General features: G+C 36.7%; 1 protein-coding gene across 3 annotated transcripts in view; it reads left to right on the top strand.

Moving 5' to 3' along the window:
• CNOT6L (CCR4-NOT transcription complex subunit 6 like) overlaps positions 1-8,699 on the top strand; it is a 120,249-nt gene extending 111,550 nt beyond the window's left edge. For 2 of the 3 annotated variants that reach the window (XM_047091873.1, XM_047091872.1), the window contains exon 12: positions 1,320-8,699. In XM_047091873.1, coding sequence (XP_046947829.1) covers positions 1,320-1,532 — 213 coding nt within the window. In that variant the 3' untranslated portion in view covers positions 1,533-8,699. The remainder of the gene's footprint in view (positions 1-1,319) is intronic. The other variant, XM_047091874.1, reaches the window with a different exon arrangement.
• The last annotated feature ends 10,461 nt before the right edge of the window (positions 8,700-19,160 follow it).

The raw sequence follows: 19,160 nt of genomic DNA, 5'->3' as shown, positions 1-19,160 counted from the left end.
TAGTTTATAGTTGAAGGAAAGGATGGTCTCATAAATGCTAGTAAATCTACCCTGACCCTTGTTAACCTTTTTCCTAAAATGCCACTGCAAAATTAGGCATTAGCCAAAGTGAAAGGATAATACCTTGTACTCACATAATTTCTTAACTATTCGACTTGGAGTGTTAATGGCAGAAAATCCTTGGATTCAAGTAGGTACCTTAATTTGTGGCAAGGTTAAGGTTTGTAAATGTTCAGCAAAGCCCTCTTCCTCAAAAAAACTATCTCCTTAATTTGGTCATGGTCATGTCAAAATCAACCTGAGGTAATTATTTCCAAATTTCATAATAAATTTTTTTCACCAAAAGTTTTTTCTTTCTTTCTTCTTTTTTTTCTTAAGTAGCCCATTTCACTGTGATGACCATTTAAAATATTGCTGGAACTCATTATGTATAGCATTTGTAAGTAGATACTTCCAGATCTGGAAATATTTCTTCATACTTGGGCTCAGGCTCTCTTGATGTGTATAGGAAGAAATTTGACTTTACTGTCTTGTCTCCACAGCCTGGGGCAATAAAAAGCACTTCAGTTTTAAAGCTTAATGATCAGACAAACCAAATAAATCATCTAGTTCTCAGAGACAAAACTGATACAAATATATAGGGCCCTGCTGAATATTTTTTGCTAAGGAATCCAAAATTTACAGTATATTTATAGTTGTGAAAATGAGTATTCTAAAGAACACATTAGAAACGTTAACTGTAGGTAGTATTTTGTAAGTACGTAGCATATCTGGGAAAGCTGAACTAGAACTGACAAATCTGAAAACATGATTTACCATGGCTTTGTGTGTTTGGATATCTCGATGTGTAGATAATGGAAAATAATGCCAATTAACATTAAAAGAATTAATTTGAGTCCTACCTTTTCATTATGCATTTATATTAAAACAACTTATTGTAAATGATTTAGTGTGGTTCCCATAATGTTTATACTGATGGATTTAATTTCACTAACCTAAGCAAGACATTTTTAAAGATGCCTAGACATAATTTGGTGTGTTTAGCTTCTCAGTTTGCTTACCACTTATGCACAAATGCAAGGCTTTATGACTCCAGTAGGGCCCTGTATTTCCCTATTTAGCCGTCTTTATTTCATGTCCTACCCACTGAAGATTTGAGCCTTACATGACCCCATTGTCAAGACAACAGGTACTACAAGTACAAGTTACTCAGGTATTTGGCTTTTACAAATTATGGATTGTTTTTTATATATCTTGAGTTACTCTTTTTTTTCTAAGCATATTTTTTTCTTTTTTCTCAATCCCCAATCTCTTTCCAGGGCGTGATTGACTACATTTTCTATTCCAAGACTCATATGAACGTGCTTGGTGTCCTGGGGCCTTTAGATCCTCAATGGCTGGTTGAGAACAACATCACTGGGTGTCCACACCCTCACATCCCTTCAGACCACTTCTCACTGTTAACACAACTTGAACTCCACCCTCCACTTCTGCCTCTTGTCAATGGTGTTCACTTGCCTAATCGGAGGTAGTGGAGTACTGCCCCGCAAAGACGGGGGGATCTGTTGCTATGGACCTGTACAGTTGTAAATCAAAGTATGTAGGAGTGAAGTATGGCCATCCTTAAGCTGCTTCTTCAGGTTCCTTTCATTATGTGTTTGCTCTAAGATTTTGTACATTTTTGTGCATATTGGTATCATTTGGCACTAGGGCTGGAACCAAAGTATTACTTTCCAAATTTTTAATTTAACATGTTTTTAAATTGGACCTTTTTCATATTATCTTAGAGTCAGCATTTGTAATTAATAAATCACCAATTCAAGGCCCAACAAGTGTATTTGTTTTTCCAAAACAAATACTTTCCTTTGAATGGTTTCAAATCAACCATTTTTATAAAAGGCAATTAAAAAGAACTATAAATACAACATTTTAAACTGAATGATGGCATGCCTTGCAGGAAAAATTTCTTGGATTTCTGTTTTCCATTATAACAAACTGGTTTTTGACTCCCCAAGTCTTTTGCACATTAACAAAGCACTTAAATTTGCTAGATCTGTACATAAACGATGATCTAGCCTTTAACCATAATAAGAAAAATTGAGAAATTAAAGGTGGTTGCACAATATGCTTTCAAAATCAAGTATTTAACAGTACATGACAGTTGGGCAAGTGCTGGTTATTTTTTTGTTTTGTTTTGAAGAATCACTCTGTATTTTGTTCCTCTATTAGTTGTAACCTCATTAGAAGTATTAATTTTAAGCCTTTCTCTCCAGTTTATTTATTGGGGAACAGTGGGTAATTTCTACTGCCACACATCTTGAAAATAGAATTTTTTTACATTTAGGATGCCCACAAAATTAGTGTCCAGTATTTTTAATTATTCCCATCCACCTTTTTCTGCCTGGTTGTGCTAAAGAAACAGATATTATATGATCTGTACGATTTTTGCAGTTATAGTCAAATGTTAAAAAACAAACAAACAAAAAAAACCAGAACAACTGCTGAATGAAACCCTGATCAAAGTTTTAAAAGGGAAAAGTGATACAAATATTTCATGTGTTTCCCAAAGTAGGGCAAGTGTCTGCTGGTTTTGGCTTTTTGAGGTGGAAAAGATTTTGGAGGGAGAGAGAACAGGGAGTAGTTGAAAACCTCAGATCATTTTTCCTGACTCTAGTTGCCAAATGGCCATTATATGCTTTTAATCTTTGTTTCTGTTGTCTGTCAGGGTTGAATTAAGAAGCTACTGGTTTATTCCCAACTGTTGATGCTCTTTAGAAACTTTGGAATCCTTTTTTTGCCCAGGAGGGGCCAGTTGAAAATCTGTGACTCAAGAGGCAGTGAACGTAATAACCGTTTTCTGGGGGAAAAAATTGGTTGGCTACTTGATGTTAATTATGGCACAGTAACAGGAAAAGGTTGTGTCTGTGTTTTTAAGTTTTTCTTTATTCTGCTTTTTTGCTGCTATAAGAGTTTTCTGAAATTTATATTTTAAACTTTTCATGCACTTTACTGTTTCTAGTCTCAAAATGTGATATTTTTAATAAACAAGAAATTTTCCATTATGTGAATGAAATTTTAAAAGAAAATAGCCTATATTTGTGTCTCACTAATATATAAAGTACAGGTCAAATTTAAATTATTTAATTAGTTTTAAATATATACAATTTGTCTCCTCTTTCAAACCTGACATCGTAGGCTGTTTTATTAGTCTTAAATGATGCATTTCCTTTGGTCATTTTATACTAATTTCTTCCATAGTAAATTAATCAGGCTATATAATATTTCCCCTGAAGGGTAATTTTAGTGGGACGAGGGTGGTGGGATGATGTAATGTCGTATATGGGATCGCATCAGAAGGGTTCTGTAAAGCCTAAACTCCCTTTTAAAAGTGCCTAGTGATAGAGGCGTTGTTTGTCATCTTTTATAATTGGAATGTAATTGTAGTTGAGTGAAGTTTGATGTAAATAAAATATTCTTTTAAAAATGGTAAAGTACCAGAATAAACAAACAGAAACAAAGAAACAACCCTTAAGGTGACAGATTTTCCTCAATGTGCAGGTATCCCTTCTTATATACCTCAAACATTCAACATCTAGCCATGCAAATTGATTACCTGAACCATAGTACTGGAAAGTAGAATAGCATGAAAAACTTAATTTTGTGGACATTACCTTTTTTTGTAATCAGCTACTGTATGTTTTATTTTAAATCTTTTGTTTTGGGTGGATTTTCTGCTCTGGAGGTATATGCACTAACAAAACATTTTCCTCCTTTCATATACGCATGTTAATTAGCAATGTGAGCAATATTTCCTACCATACTTCACTCCCGATATTTTTTGAGATGTTTGTATAAAATGGAATTTAAAGTTCACTTATGATTGTATATGAACCACAGAGGAGCCCATTTATTAATAAAAAAAAACTTTTTTAATAGTTAAATGTAGAGGGAAAAAATAAAAAAAAATTGGGAAACATTGTAAACAGCTTAAGTTTATTTTGTGTATGATCGAGGCACTCTGTTGCAGGAAGGTGTGTAATTGGGTTCTCTCTGCTTCCAAATGCACTCTTTCAAACCATTCATTATCCTGTGTATTTTTAATGTGGTTTTAGTAAATGTTGGTAGTAGCTCTGTTGAAGTAGGTAATTGTGTTATGTTTTGGGTGGCACACACACTTGGGGCATGGTAACCCAAATTTCATGTGCACGGTTTCCCTTTAGCCCACTGCCCAGATTTCACACACTTTCACCCTTTGTTCCCTTTGTAAAAGGAGTGGTATCTGTTTTGAGCTGCCAATTCAGATGATCAGAAATGCTGCTCTCCTCAGTATTGTCTTGTTAAAACGCATGCCATTTGGAACTTTGGCAGTGAGAAGCCAAAAGGAAGAGGTGAATGACATAGGGTATATATTCAATGAAAGTAAAATATTTATGCTTATATACTTTCTAGTTCTCAGAATAAGTTTAATAAGCTTTATGCCATGGGGCTGCTGCATATTTTATGTGAAGTTAAGAGAAAATTTGGGCATTTTTAGGTTGTGATAATGTGTTGTGTTTTTTTTTTAACTGTTAAATATGATTTCTGATCTTTGTGTAAGAACTGGAGTGTTCTTTAAATTTATTGAAACAGTGTTTGAGGAAGGGAAAACTGCACTGTTTGCTATTACAACAGTCCTACAAGTGCATGTCAAGTCACCCACTCTCTCAGGCATCAGTATCCGCCTCATAGCTTTACACATTTCGATGGGGAATATTGCAGCATCCTCAGGACTGACATCTGAGAAAGGCTCAAATCCACTTACTGCTCCTTGCTTGTTGACTTTGTTTTAAAATATTGTGCCTGGTGTCAACTTTTAAGCAACAGCACTGCCTAAAAGCAAGCAGAGAACAGAATCCCAGCACCATTCTATAGGCAACTTTTTAGAATTCAGATATAGTAAATCTGTTCGAGATTTATGATGTTTTATGTAAAAAAAATTTTGTACAACGTAGCTGAATATTTTTGTTTCATTTCTTTGATGTAAGGCGTGTGAACGTTCGTTTGAATATCACATGTTAAAGTCAGGTAATGGCACAATGGGTTCTGAGACCAGCTTCCCCCCCCTTCCTCCCATTTGCCTTGTTCCAAGCTCTTTCTTTTCAAATTACTTTTCAATATTCATAGGCAGATATTTAATTTTACTAATAAGCATCCTGTGTGAATGTATTAAAGAAGCCACTGTGTTTTAGTGTTATAGTTTGCAGAAGTATAAAGCTTCGTTCTTCTTTGTCCCTCTTATTTGGTATGTTACAGTTATGTATTGAATCACAGAGATGGGAGAAAGTTGAAAGATATCTAAGGCTCATATCACTTGATTCTACGGTGGGTTGTATTAGAATTGAGGATGTGGCACATTAGAACTGGAACATGGGCAAACATAACTATGTTCCATTTAAAAATTGTATCTTCTAATTATCTATTAAGTGGGTGAAAAATTAAGTTTGCATTTGTATTCCCAAGAGTTTCTAAAAATCACAAATGCCATCTATACTTTCAAATCAAATAGCAAGAAGTAGAATAGCACAAGACAAAATAGGTTAAATGTGTTCTTTGATGGAATCAGAGGCATATTGTTTTCATTCCTAATATAGGGCTAGATTTTCTAGCGAATTGGCTGTGTCCCAGTACTTACAGTACTTACTTGTTTCTAAGTCTTCTATTCTGAGAGATTTTAATAGCTTTGTAAAATGCACTGACTGATCAGTAGCTTTGGCCACAGAAAACATAATCAATTTCTGATACATTTGGCAGGCCATAGAATAATGGTTATATAGCAGGCAATGACTTTATGGCACGTTTTAAAAATAGCATTCAAATATACTTTTTGACAGAAATGTGAATTCTCACATTTATAAGGTATTCTCTTTCTCTCCTACCTGTCCTCCCCTTTAAACAAAAATCAACTTTCTAATATGTAGATTTGCTTAATCTTTTCCTTCTGAATTGTATCATGTTTATAGAACTGTGAGAATTCTAGGTAGACAAATTAGGAAAATCAGAGTATTTTTCTAAGCCAGGAACTTCAAATAAAGTTTTCAATTTGTAGACTGAGAGAACTTTTGTAGTTACGATTGCTTTGAGTGATTTTAATTTTTTTATGGCATCATGATCATCAATTTCAAATCCAAGTAAATTAGTACACCTTTAACCTGGCTTATTTACCAAAGTTGTAATCTGTTTAAGAACAGGATGCCAAAAGCATCTTTCATTTTACAGAACGATTTGGATATCTCTGTTGTATAAGCGTCATCTTAAAGTTTAAGGGTAAGAAGAAAAAAGGAAGCACTTACACTGCAGGGTGTTCTGAATACGAGCCACGAAAAGAAAAAAAGTTTTTTTCAGGAAGGTGGTAAGGGAGAGCATGCATATTTCTTGTTTTAACCAAATACCTTCTTTATGTAAGGTTCTCTGTTGAATTACATAAGTCCTACGGCAAGAAATAGGGAGATACTAGGAAAAGCAAGCTTTGTTAACCTACTTAGTAATTTCTTTTGGCGTAGGTTTGTTTGGGTTATTCTTGGAACCAAAGGAAAACAGGCATGTTGAGGTTTTATTCGATGTATATTATGACATTGAAGTAATGGAATGTTTTTAAGTAAAATAGATTTTACTTTCAAAGCATATGAAATAAGGACATTTCTGCCTATTAAATGTTCATTTTTTATGGCACTTACTATAAATTCAGTAGCATTGTACTGAAATTAGAAATTGTGTTATCAGAAATAAATCATATTTTGAAAAAGGTATGTAAATGCCAAGTGATATGACTCTTTTGGCATAGTAGCTTGGTACATTCAGCTTTCAGAAACTTTGAGAAGGCATAGTTTGGCACCTATTAGTAGTTATTTTTCTTATAATCTCCCCAGATTTAGATAATTTCCCTACTTGTATGTGTGTCACTTTTAATTCTAAAGGCATAAGAATCATGGTAACTTTTAGAAGTGGTCCTTTCTTGCTCATTTCAGTTTTGTGTTAATTTCTAGTTACTGACCTATGACTGTATTTCCTTTCAAACTGTCAGTGGTTATATGTACCACATTTGTTGAATTAGTTATCTTAAAACTCACACAATTGGCTCAGCGTTGATGTGTCAAACAATGGCTTTGCTTCTTAACAGGCTTAGTTTCCTGCTACTTGTTTCAGTGTTGATACAATAAGTGATGCAGTCGTCTGGGTGTGTATGTATTAAGAAGCTGTACTGTTCTTTCTCTGTGCTTAACTTGCTAAAAATATATTCCCTTACCTATGAAATTCCTGAGCGGTGCTCTGCCAACTTTTTTTTGGGGGGGGGAGTTTGGATGGCTGTATTACTGCACACTGGATCTGGAATTGTTCAGTGTTGTGAGTGGCAAATTTCTTAAACACCAGCAGCACTGAGAAGTGCACTATGGGCATTCGTACAGTTGTCCAAATGCAAGCAATTCTTTCATCTAGGAGAAGTTGAGGAATAGAGTTCATTGGAGTACTTGGAATATGTTGAGGAGGATGAACGTTTCAAATTTGGCTTTTTTACCTCTGGATGGGGTGGTATGGAGGGAGATTTTTTTTTTTTTTTTTTAAAGAGAAAGCATGTTTGTACCTTCTCTTTCGGAAAGGCCAGGGTGTTGGTCATATTCACTATAGGTTAATTTATATCTTCTTTTGTGATTTCTTTCAACCATAAAACAAGTGCCAACTAATTGTCCACAAGACGATCTACTCTTCAACTCAATTTACCATTTGAATAGGGAAGGATTTATTTATTCTCATTATTTGGCATTAAACTAATTTATTATTTTGCATAAATTTGAGTAATTATGTGGCCTATAAAGTGTTTTTGTAGCAAATTTAATGGTTGGAAAGAAAAGCACTTGAGTTTAAAACTGAGCAAGATATTTTGGTAATTTTTCCCCTGAATACATAGTAGTTTCTATTGATGTCCCAAAACAAATTCTCCTGTTTTAGGTTGTATATTTACTTTGCTTTTGTCCTAAGAAAATGCCAAGCACTAAATCAATTTGTTACTGTGTTCCAATAATCAGTTTAAAATCTAAGATCTTTCTTTTTTCTTTTCTTTGTTCTTTTTTTTCTTTTTCTTTTTCTTTTTCTTTTCTTCTTTCTTTCTTTCTTTCTTTCGAAGATTTAATGAAGTGCCATGTAATTGTAGCTAGTAGTGTTTAATGTTTAATAGACTGGTTCTGTGGTGTTCTAATCATTTAACACTCTGTCATCCTTGAGAAAGTGGTTCTTTCTTATTGAACACATTCTCTCTGACAAAATCACCAGCTGCTTTATTTTTCTATTTATTACAGTTAAACAGTTGATGAGGTCTGAAACTTGACCAAACTGCTCAGCTGAGATGTTTTTCCACAATAGACACTGTACAAATGTGCGTGTATAAGGACACAGTTGGGTGGTAGTATTTTTTCGTTAATGTGAACATTGATTAAACAAAGCAGTCCTGCCTTTTAAATCTTGTGGCAGCTCAGAAGGGAGGTGCTTAAGAACCTTAACTACTATGTCAGATGACAAAATACTTTTTTCCATTTTGGAGATTGGGTACTGCTCACACATGATGTATAGGGCTAAATATATGCTTGTTTCCTTGCACCTGTGTACTTCCTCTTCTCTCCCTCCCTTTCCTTCCCCTGTAGGCAATAAATGGCCATTTTGCAACTGCATACCTTTGTCTTGGTTTTTTACTCTTTATCTGTGCAGTATGTGTCTGCTTTTAGGTGAGTGTATCTCTTGGAAAGTTGAAGTAGGAAGCCAAGGTAATTCAGGCAAAAAATTACAAATTTATGCTACATTTTTTTTCTCTGATGAACTGCTTAAACAATACTTTGTTTAGAATAGATTTGGAAGTTAGCTATATTTATGACTTGCTTTGGCTGAAGAAATCTGAGCAGAGAGGGACATGTGTCACTTCTGAGTGAAGCTTTAAGACCCAGTGTGCAATTTGCCATATTCCCTTCTCTTGCCTTGGTGATAAGGTGGAAGCCTGAGTTGAGATCCACCTTCCCATCCTAGATCCTTGAGTGACTTTGATGAGCAGAGCTCCCCTGCCGCCATGCACAGAGCATGTAGGTTGAGTGAGAACTGCCAAATCTCAATGTCTTCACAAACTGAAGTTTTGTTATTGCAGCATGAGCTAGCCCATCCTGATCTACAGTCATCAGATCTGCCCAGTTACTGACATAAACCACTCTTAATTAATAGGTGGACCTCTCAAGACCCAGAGTAAACTCATTCAATAAATATTCAAGTATCTACTATGAACAAGCTGCTTTGGGGATATAAAGTTGGACAGGTTCCCTGTCTAAGTTCCATTATGACACAGAAAATATCAATGTATTTTAGTCATAGTAAAGGTATCTAAAATCTTAGAATCTTGGAAGGGGGGAGGGAAAGGGCACACAGTGAAATAATTAGTAATTTTGAAACTATGTTTGGGGATATTCAGTAGAAAATTGATGTTAAGACACGGTGTGATTGAGACCAGATTGTTCTTGAAGAGCATGAAACAAACTGAGCTATCCAGTTTAACAAGGGCTTAGGGAAGATAATGGCAGATTCTCCTGGAACAGATTGCGAACATTGACAAATCTCTAGGCTAAAAGCTCAGTACCTACGAATTGGTCCTTTTTACCCAGGATCCAATACAAGCCTGTCACTGACCCCAAGAACCCTCTCTCTTTAGAGGCCTTGCTGTTGGCCAGCCTTTAGGAAGTACTCCAAAAGTAGAGCCACTTGAAGTGTATCTTGAAGGGACCAGGTGTTGAGACACTGGCTTATTAAGCAGATACTCCTAAAATAGTGCAATCAAGACACTCACCAAGTGTCTTTGCATTCCACCACGTGAACTTGATCAAAATGTACCCTTCTTGGTAAAATAGGTGTAAGAAATGAAATGATTCAAAAAGCAGACACCAAGACCAGCTTGCATACGGATCATTTATTTGGAGAAGTGATCCCAGCAAAGAGTAGGGTAGGAATAATGGAATAGGGAAAACCAAGTCAAGGGTACAATTTTGAGCTGAGCACCTCTGTGGGCAACTGGGGCGTAACCTTGCTATTGACTCTTTGGGAGCTGACTAGAATGTACCTCAAAATTGTCTTCATGAGGGATGGGAGAGGAGAGTATTTATGGGCTCCCATGAGAAAAGGGTGTTCATTCTTTTTCCTATGTTTGTGCATCTGTTGTGCTGAATCCAATATAATAGTGGATAAATGGGGCGGTGCAGAAAGCAAAAGGTAAAGTGCTGTTAAACTTGTCTGACATTGGTTGCCAAGCTGTGGTGTGGGTAAGGAATGAGCTGAGAGGATGTGAGGCAGAGCACAAGAGGAGTCTGACACGACGCACTCATCTCAACAAAATATGGAGTAGGAGAACAAGGTACAGTCCATTGTTGCAACTGACTCAGAGGCTATGATTAGTATTTGTCACCTTCTCTCTTGCAGATTTTACTCAGCTTTGCACCAGCACACCATTGGGTCTAGATTGCTTTTCTAAGGTTTGGTAATCCAGACCTTCATCCCAATGAGATGTTTTGGGCTTGTTGGGCATGTTTATGGAGTTTGCCCAGTCATCCCTACACATGAAAGAACCAAGAGCTGCCCCATGAATCCCTTGGATTCTAGATATGCTCATTCCTGCCTCCCATTGTGTAGCAGCAACCCTACCTTCTCATGTTAATATGATGTATCTTTTTTTTTTTAATGTTTATTTATTTTTGAGAGAGAGACAGTGTGAGTGGGGGAGGAGGAGAGAGAGAGAGGGAGCCACAGAATCCAAACTAGGCTCCAGGCTCCCAGCTGTCAGCACAGAGCCTGATGCGGGGCTCAAACCCACAATCCATGAGATCATGACCTGAGTCGAAGTCGGCCGCCCAACTGACTGAGCCACCCAGGCGCCCCTATGATGAATTTTCTATACCAGCATTGTGAGCCCCAAATGACCCCTTCCTGGGGACAGCCTACATCCAGTGCCTGGGAAGTTAATGAGTATTATTAAGGTTCAGTCTTAGTCCACCTCAGCACCTCTGAAGTGCCATCCCATCCTCAGAGTTTTCAACTAATTGCACATTAATCCCTATTTCAGAATATGCTTCCCAAGGAACACAACCTGCCACATCAAATTTCAAGGAATCATGCCAGCAGCAGGTTTTGACTGCCTCCAGGACTTCTTGCTAAGACTTAGATCTTGAATCACAGTAGAGTGCCACCGTGCCAATAAATTGTTCCTTATGCAGTCTTCCTTAGGTCTCTCAGATATAACACTTTCAAGATCCACTTCCATGTGTTTCTTTAGTCCTTGGTCATAATGTTAGCCCAGGCCTTGGAATTCTCTGGATGTGGAAGCTAGTTTCTTCTGGCTTAAGTGTTGTATACCTCTGCTCAGGCAGTGCTGTGATGTCACCAGTTACTGATCTCAAGTTCAAAGAGGGGAGGCATGCGTGGATCTTAAGGAGGACAAGCAGTCTTTTGGGGCACCTTCTGCAAGTAAGAGCTTTGCAAGTCATGCAGGCAAAGCGAGATTTCTTTGTTCTAGCAAGAGACAGGGCTGTAAGTGTTCAAGGACATCTGGGAATTTGAACTTCTCTGGCTTTTCTACCAAATGTTCCCATCCCAGGTTTCTGAGTTTCACTTTGACAACCTTGAAGATTATGCTCATATTCATTGTGGCTCTGCTACTATTATATAAATCATGGGCCTGATTTTTAGCACTGTTTGCCCCATGGCTACTGAAATAATTATTAAGCACTGCCCTGGATTCACAGCATATCTTGAGTTATAGCTGGGTAATCTGAGCCTGTCATTTTATTTTTTCAAGATGTCTGAAGTCAGTTTTGAGAACCAGACAGCCCCGCAATTCTTATACTTAAAATTGTGCCGTGCTATTTAAATGCTACTGCTTCTCATGTAGCCAGTGCTTCTCTTCCAACTGTGCTTCAGATCTATCACCAGTGAAAGCATACTGGGGTCATCAACCAACAATGGAGTGACTACAGAGTGATCCAGGTCCAGAAGCATTTGCCTTGTTGGGCTACCTCTGTTAATTTTTGTCTTGGCCTAAGTTTCTCCAAAAGACAGCCTGGAAGATCTTGCAGGTAGTTGATGTTGGGATGTGATCTTAAGAAACAAGAGAGGACACTAGGAAAAGTTGAACAGGGAAAGAGGGAAAGCCAGTTCAGTGGTGAGTTCTTGAGCTGATCACTTTTGTGAGCAGCTGAGGCTTGATCCTACCAGGAACCCTCCGAAGAGCCAAGTAACATGCGCCTGTAAGTGTCTATGTGAGGAGTGGAAGGGGAGATTTATCCATTGGATCCTAGGCTCTCTTGGTCAAAGTTCACTTACCTGGATGTTAACTCTCACATATGTTCAGGCTCAGCTTTTATCCTCAAATATGACTTGGGGGATCTTGAACTTCTGTTAAAACAAGCCAAGGCAATGTACTTAAAGTTACAATAGCAAACGATAAAGTTCTTATTAAAATAAATTTAGAGAACCCCTGGGTTTTCTAAGCATATTATATATACTTGTATCCCTTTATTGTAGATCATTGAAAATATGTAAATTAATATAAAAACTAAAATTTACTCATATAGAGTTTATTTTGTGCCAGGCAATATTTATATGCTTTATATATAAGAAATCATTTAATCTTCACAGCAACCCAGTAATATATGTACTGTAATTCTCTTAATTTTTTCAGGTGAGGAAACAGGCTCAGAAAGGTTAGTACTCAATAGCTATGTAATCTTGGTCATGAGTTGGTGTAGGAAACAGGAAAGGGCTCTGCAGCAGGTCAAGACTAGAGTGCAAGTGGCCCCTCCTATTGGGCCTTGCAGAACTATGGCATTAGAGGTCCAGCTGCTGCTACACAGTGGGAGCAGGGAGGAATATATTTGGCATCTAGGTGAACATTTGAGTGACTCTTGGTATTTCCTTGCTCCATTTTGCTGTTAAATTGACAAGTGTAAGAATCATGGCCTGAAAAGGGCATGGTAACCAGGTTCTAGGTTGCTCTACTAGATCAGCTACCAAGAGCAGTAGAGATGCTAGTTGAGAATGAGAGGAAGCTTAGGGTGAGTGGCTAGTGGAGGAGGGAGATGGTGAGTATCATTTGTAGCCCCTGAACAGCTGCAGCACAAAACTAGTTCTTCTTACTAATCTTTCCCTTGTAAGTTTTGGGGGGCAGAAGATGCAGATGCTTTCAAAATGTATTATATAAAACAAGTGACTGAGTGGCTCAAAGTGGTGTTGTGGTGTTCCCTCTTCAGGACTGAAACACTCTTTCATCTGAGAGGACTCTCCACTGAGAATGCTTCTGATAAGTCCTCTAGGCTGAGGAGGGACAACTGCCTTACCCAACATTATGCCCCATTCTGGGAGGAGTTACCCATCTGTGGCCAATGGCTGGTAAATGTAGGCTTAATAAGTTAATAAGCCTTCATATCAACATGTGACAATTCTGAATGGACATGGCCATCTCTAGAGTCCCCATGGCAGTGGTTGAGGTCTTTGTTGTGACTGCATTGATTTCTTTACTTCCCAGGTTTGATCCTGGCACTCTCCAAAAAACTTTCTGAATGCCAGTCTCCATCTCAAAATCTGTTTCCTGGAATATCCACATGGTAGGTAATTACAGTAGGCCTCTCAGATTGTTAGAATCTTAACTAAAGAAAACTATAGTACTTGACATATATGATAAGTTCCTAGTATGTGTATGTGTATATATTTCATATATATGGGATATATTACATATATAAGTATATAAAACACTTAAAGAGGGGCAAAACATAGAAATAAACATGTAGCCCTTATTTAAAAGATCTGAACGTTAAATGGTGCAACTTATGGGGATTTATGGTCTCTCTATATGGATTTGGTTTAGAAGTGTCTATAATAAGAGATTGTATTAGTTAGGATTCAGTTGAAAAAACAGAAACGACTCTATTTTAGTCAAGATGAGTATAAGGTAGGGAATGAGTTAAATGGGGAGAAAAAAATGAAGTCAAACAGTGGATAGTAAGGCAAACCCGAGATTAGCAGCATCCAATAGCCACTATAGCCTTTAAGCCACTGGAAATCAGGAGAAGATGGGATTACTAGCTCCAAGAAAGTGGGTTTACCTGTCAGGAGCTAGAACCAAGGCAGGCACCGCCTGTGGGAGGTGGTGTCACAAAGGGAGGTTTATGTTTTGGGGCTGGGATCAAAGAGAAGACTCAGGAGTCTGCTGGAAATGCTACCTGTAGCAGAAAGGCCCTGGCTTTCTTTCCCTTCTTCCTTACAGTTTTCTACCATGTCTCTCATTGGCTAAACCTAGCCAGAAGTGACTGGCAAAGAAGCCTGAAAAATATTGCTAGCAGGGGTATATTCAGAATAGAGGAAAGACTGAGGAATGCATGTGGGAGCAAGCAAGAAAATATTTAGCACACACTTTTTTATTCTGTATCTGTTCTCATGCTTCTAGTCAATTTTTTTCTTATACTTTACCTGCATTGTCTTTTTTTATTTAGTGTGGTAAAAAACATAACATTTGTTGTCTTAACCATTTTTAACTGTTCAGTAGTGTTAAGTATAGTGTTAAGAAATCATTGCTAAATCCAATGGCTTCCTATATTTTCTTTTAAACGTTTTGTAATTTTAGATCTTACATTTCGGTCTTTGGTCCATTTTAAGTTAATTTTTGTAAATTAAGTAAAGTTTATTAACCTTAAGTAAAGGTCTAACTTCATTCTTTTGCATCAGATATTTATTTTTCCTTGCACTATTGAAAAGACTGTCCTTTCCATTGAGTGGTCTTGGCACCCTTACCAAAAATCATTTGGCTCTTTACATGAAAGTTTATTTCTGGGCTGGCTCTCTATTCTGTTCCATTGGTCTAAATGTCTGTCTTTGTGCCAGTACCACAATGTTTTGATTACTGCACCTTTGTAGTAAGGTTTGAAATCAGGAAGAGTGCATCTTCCAACTTTGTTCTTTTTTTTTTTTTTCAACATTGTTTTGGCCATTTAGAATCCCTTGAGATTCCTTATAAATTTTAACATAGGCTTTTCTATTTTTTTTAATGTAATTGAGATTTTATAAGGATTGCATTGAATCTGTAGATCACTTTGTGTATGGACATCTTAACAACATTAAGTCTTCTAATCCATGAACATAGAATATCTTTCCATATATTTATATCTTCTTTTATTTCTTTTGACAATGTTTTGTAGTTTTCATCGTGTCTCTTACTTCCTTAGTCAACTCCTAAGGATTTTATCCTTTTTGATGCTATTGTAAATGGAATTCTTTTCATAATTTCCTTTTCAGATTGTTCACGGTGAATGTACAGAGGTGCAACTGATTTCTGTGTGTCAACTTTATATACTGTTGATTTTCTGACTTCATTTATTGATTCTAACAATCTTTTACTTTTGTAGAATTTCTAGGGTTTTCTACATATAACATTATCATCTGCAAATAGAAATAATTTTATTTTCTCCTTTCAAATTTAAATGCCTTTTATTTATTTTCCTTGCCTAATTTCTCTGGCTGGAACTTATATTACTATATTGAACAGAATTGGTAAAATTGAACATCTTTCCCTTGTTTTTAATCTTAGAGTAAAAGCTTTCAGTCTTTTACCTTTGAATATGGTGTTTACTGTTGGTTTTCATATATGGCTTTTATTATGTTGAGTAGTTTCCTTCTATTCCTAGCCTTTTCAGTATTTATATCATGAAAGGATGTTAAAATTTGTCTTCCTTAAGTTGTAAAGTTAGGTTGTTGTTTTGAGCTTTACAAAAAAAGAGAAATCATAGCTATAAATGTCTCCCTTAGTACTGCTTTTATCACATTCCATAAGCTTTGGGGTGTTGTGTTTTTATTTTCATTTGTCTCTAAATATTTTCTAATTTCCCTTGTGATTTCTTCTTTGTTCCATTAGTGGTTAAAAATGTGTTGTTTAATTTCCACAAATTTGTGAATTTTCCAGTTTCACTTATTGATTTTCTAAGTTTGTCCTGTTGTCTGAGAAGATAGTTCATATGGCATCTATATTGACCTACTGCCTCTGGCCTCCTAAGTTTCTGATGAGAAATCTCTTGATAGTCTTAAGAGTTTCTCTTTGTGTTTGGCTTTTGAAAGTTCACTGAGCTTCTTGGATGTTTATATTTATGTCTTTATTTTATTTTTAATTTTTCAAAATATTTTTGAGAGAGAGAGAGAGAAAACGAGTGCAAGTGGGGGGGGGAGGGGCAGAAAGAGAGGGAGACACAGAATCTGAAGCAGGCTCCAGGCTCTGAGCTGTCAGCACACAGAGCCCAACATGGGGTTCGAACTCAAGAACCATAAGATCATGACCTGAATTGAAGTAGGATTGTTAACGAACTGAGCCACCCAGGTGCCCCTTTGTCTTTCATCTAATTTGGGAAGTTTTCACCCATTATTTTACCCAAATATTATATGTTCCCCTTTCTCTTTTTTTCTGGGACTCCTACAAAGTGGATATGTTAATCTGCTTGATGGTATCCCACAGGTCCCACAGGCTTTTTTTTTTTTCCCTTTAATTTTTTTTTTTACCTTCCTCAGCCTTATAGTTTCCATTGTCCTATCTTCAAGTTCATTAATTCTTTCTTCTGCCTGCTCAAATATGCCTTTGAATTCTTATAGTGAACTTTTCATTCCAGTTATTGAATTTTTCAGCTCCATAATTTCATTTTAGTTTCTTTTTTGGTTTTCTATCTATTTATTGGTATTTCCAATTTGTATATACATTTTTTCTTTGCTTTATTCACATTTTTCTTTGTTCTTTTAGCATCTTTAAGACAATTGTTTTAAAGCTCTTTATAATAGCCCCCACCAGGGCTTTTTCATTTCTGTGGTGTTGGTTGTGATCTCTCCTCTTTCATTTGTGATTTTATCAATTTGGGTCCTCTCTCTTTTCTTTTTGAGAAGTCTGGATAGGGGTTTATTCTTTCAAAAAAACAGTCCTTAGTTTCATTGAACTGTTCTACTGTTGTGTTTTTTTTTTTTTTATTTTATGTTGTTTGTTTCTGCTCTAATCTTTATTATTTCCCTTCTTCTGCTGGCTTTAGGCTTTATTTGCCATTGCTTTTCTTGCTTTTCTAGCCCCTTTAGGTGTAAGTTTAAGTTGTGTATTTGGGAGCTTTCATGCTTCTTCAGATAGGCCTGAATTACAATGTATTTTCCTCTTAGGACTGCCTTTGCTGCATCCCAAAGGGTTTGAACTGTCATGTTTTTATTTTCATTTTTTTCCGCATATTTTTAAATTTTTTCCTTAATTTCCTGGCTAACCCATTCATTCTTTAGTAGAATGTTCTTTAACCTCCATGTATTTGAGGGCTTTCCAACTTTTTTCTCATGGTCAATTTCAAGTTTCATAGTGTCATGATCTGAAAATATGCATGGTATGATCTTGATATTTTTGTACCTTTTACGGGCTTTCAATATGCAGATATCTTTAGGTCTAAATGAGTCTCTTTTTTAAAAAATATATTTTAAGTTATATTTATTTATTTTGAGAGACAGAGAGAGAGAGTGGGGTAGGGGCAGAGAGAGAGAGAATCCCAAGCAGGCTCCGTACTATCAGTGCAAAGCCCAATGTGGGGCTCAAACCCATGAACTGTGAGATCATGACCTGGGCCAAAATCAAGGGTTGGACGCTTAACCAACTGAGCCACCCAGGCACCCCTAAAATGAGTCTCTTACAGGCAGCATATAAATGGTCTTTTTTTTTTTTTTTTTTTTTTAAGTCTATTCCAATACCCTATGTCTTGATTGGGGCACTTAGTCTATTTACATTCAGAATGATTATTGAAAGATATGAATTTAGTGCCATTGTGTTTGTTATCTATAGATTTTGTGTTTCTGGTGATGTTTTCTGGTCCTTTGCAGTCTTTGCTGTTTTCCACTTAGAGTCCCTCTTAGAGTTTCTTGCAGGGCTGGTTTAGTGGTCACAAACTCCTTAAGTTTTTGTTTGTCTGGGGAAGTCTTTATCTCTCCTTCTATTCTGAATCCCAGCCTTGCTGGATAAAGGATTCTTGGCCGCATATTTTTCCTATTCAGCACATTGAATGTTTCATGACACTCCCTTCAGGCCTGCCAAGTTTCAGTGGACAGGTTTGCTACTACCCTTATGTGTCTACCCTTGTAGGTTAAGGACCTTTTGTCCTTAGCTGCTTTCAGAATTCTCTCTTTACCTTTGTATTTTGCAAGTTTCACTATGGTATGTCATGGTGTTGACCTGTTTTTGTTGATTTTGAAGTGAGTTCTCTGTGCCTCTTGGACTTGGATGCATGTTTCCTTCCCCAGATTAGGAAAGTTGTCAGCTATAATTTGTTCAAATAAACCTTCTGCCCCTTTTTCTCACTCTTCTTCTTCTGGGACTCCTATGATGTGGATATTGTTTCATTTCACAGAATCACTTAGTTCTCTAATTCTCCCCTCGTGATCTAGTAATTTCCTTTCCCTCTTTTTTTCAGCTTCATCATTTTCCATAATTTTATCTTCTATTTCATCTATTCTTTCCTCTGCTTCTTCAATCCTTGCTGTCACTGTATCTAGTTTATTTTGCTTGGCATTTTTTTTTTCATTTTTTAATTTATCCTGACTAGTTCTTGGGGTCTTTGATCTCTGCAGCAAGAGTTTCTTTGCTGTCTTCTATGATTTTTTCAAGTCCAGCTATTAGTCTTATGACTGTTACTCTAAATTCTTGTTCAGATACATTGTTTATATCTTTTTTTGAGCAAGTCTCTGGTTGTGATTTCTTCTTGACCTTTATTTTGGGGAGAATTCCTCAACTTGTCATTTTGGCTAAGTTTCTGTCTTTTGAGTGTTTTAAAAGCTTGTTATGTGTTCTGCACCTGAGAGTACTACTGTATTAAAAAGGGCCTGGGACAGGGCCTGACAGTCCTAGAAGTGTTTCTGGTGTATGCTGTGTGCACTCTGCTGTTGTGTTTTGGCTGCTCTTTCCCACTTGTCAGTCCTCTGCAGAGCTCTTCCTTGCTTGCCGTGGTGGAGTGTTTGGACCTTTAACTAGGTGCACTTTGATTTGTCTGTTGAAGTAACTCTGGGGGGAAAAAAGGTGGGGGGGAGCCTGATCCTAGAAAAAGAAAAATGAAAGGAGAGAA

The sequence above is a fragment of the Lynx rufus genome, unplaced genomic scaffold, assembly GCF_022079265.1.
Source record: "Lynx rufus isolate CCGP_SWC_20201006 ecotype Redwood Valley unplaced genomic scaffold, mLynRuf1.p SCAF_3, whole genome shotgun sequence".
NCBI classification, from domain to species: domain Eukaryota; kingdom Metazoa; phylum Chordata; class Mammalia; order Carnivora; family Felidae; genus Lynx; species Lynx rufus.
This window is presented reverse-complemented; position numbering and strand designations above follow the sequence as displayed.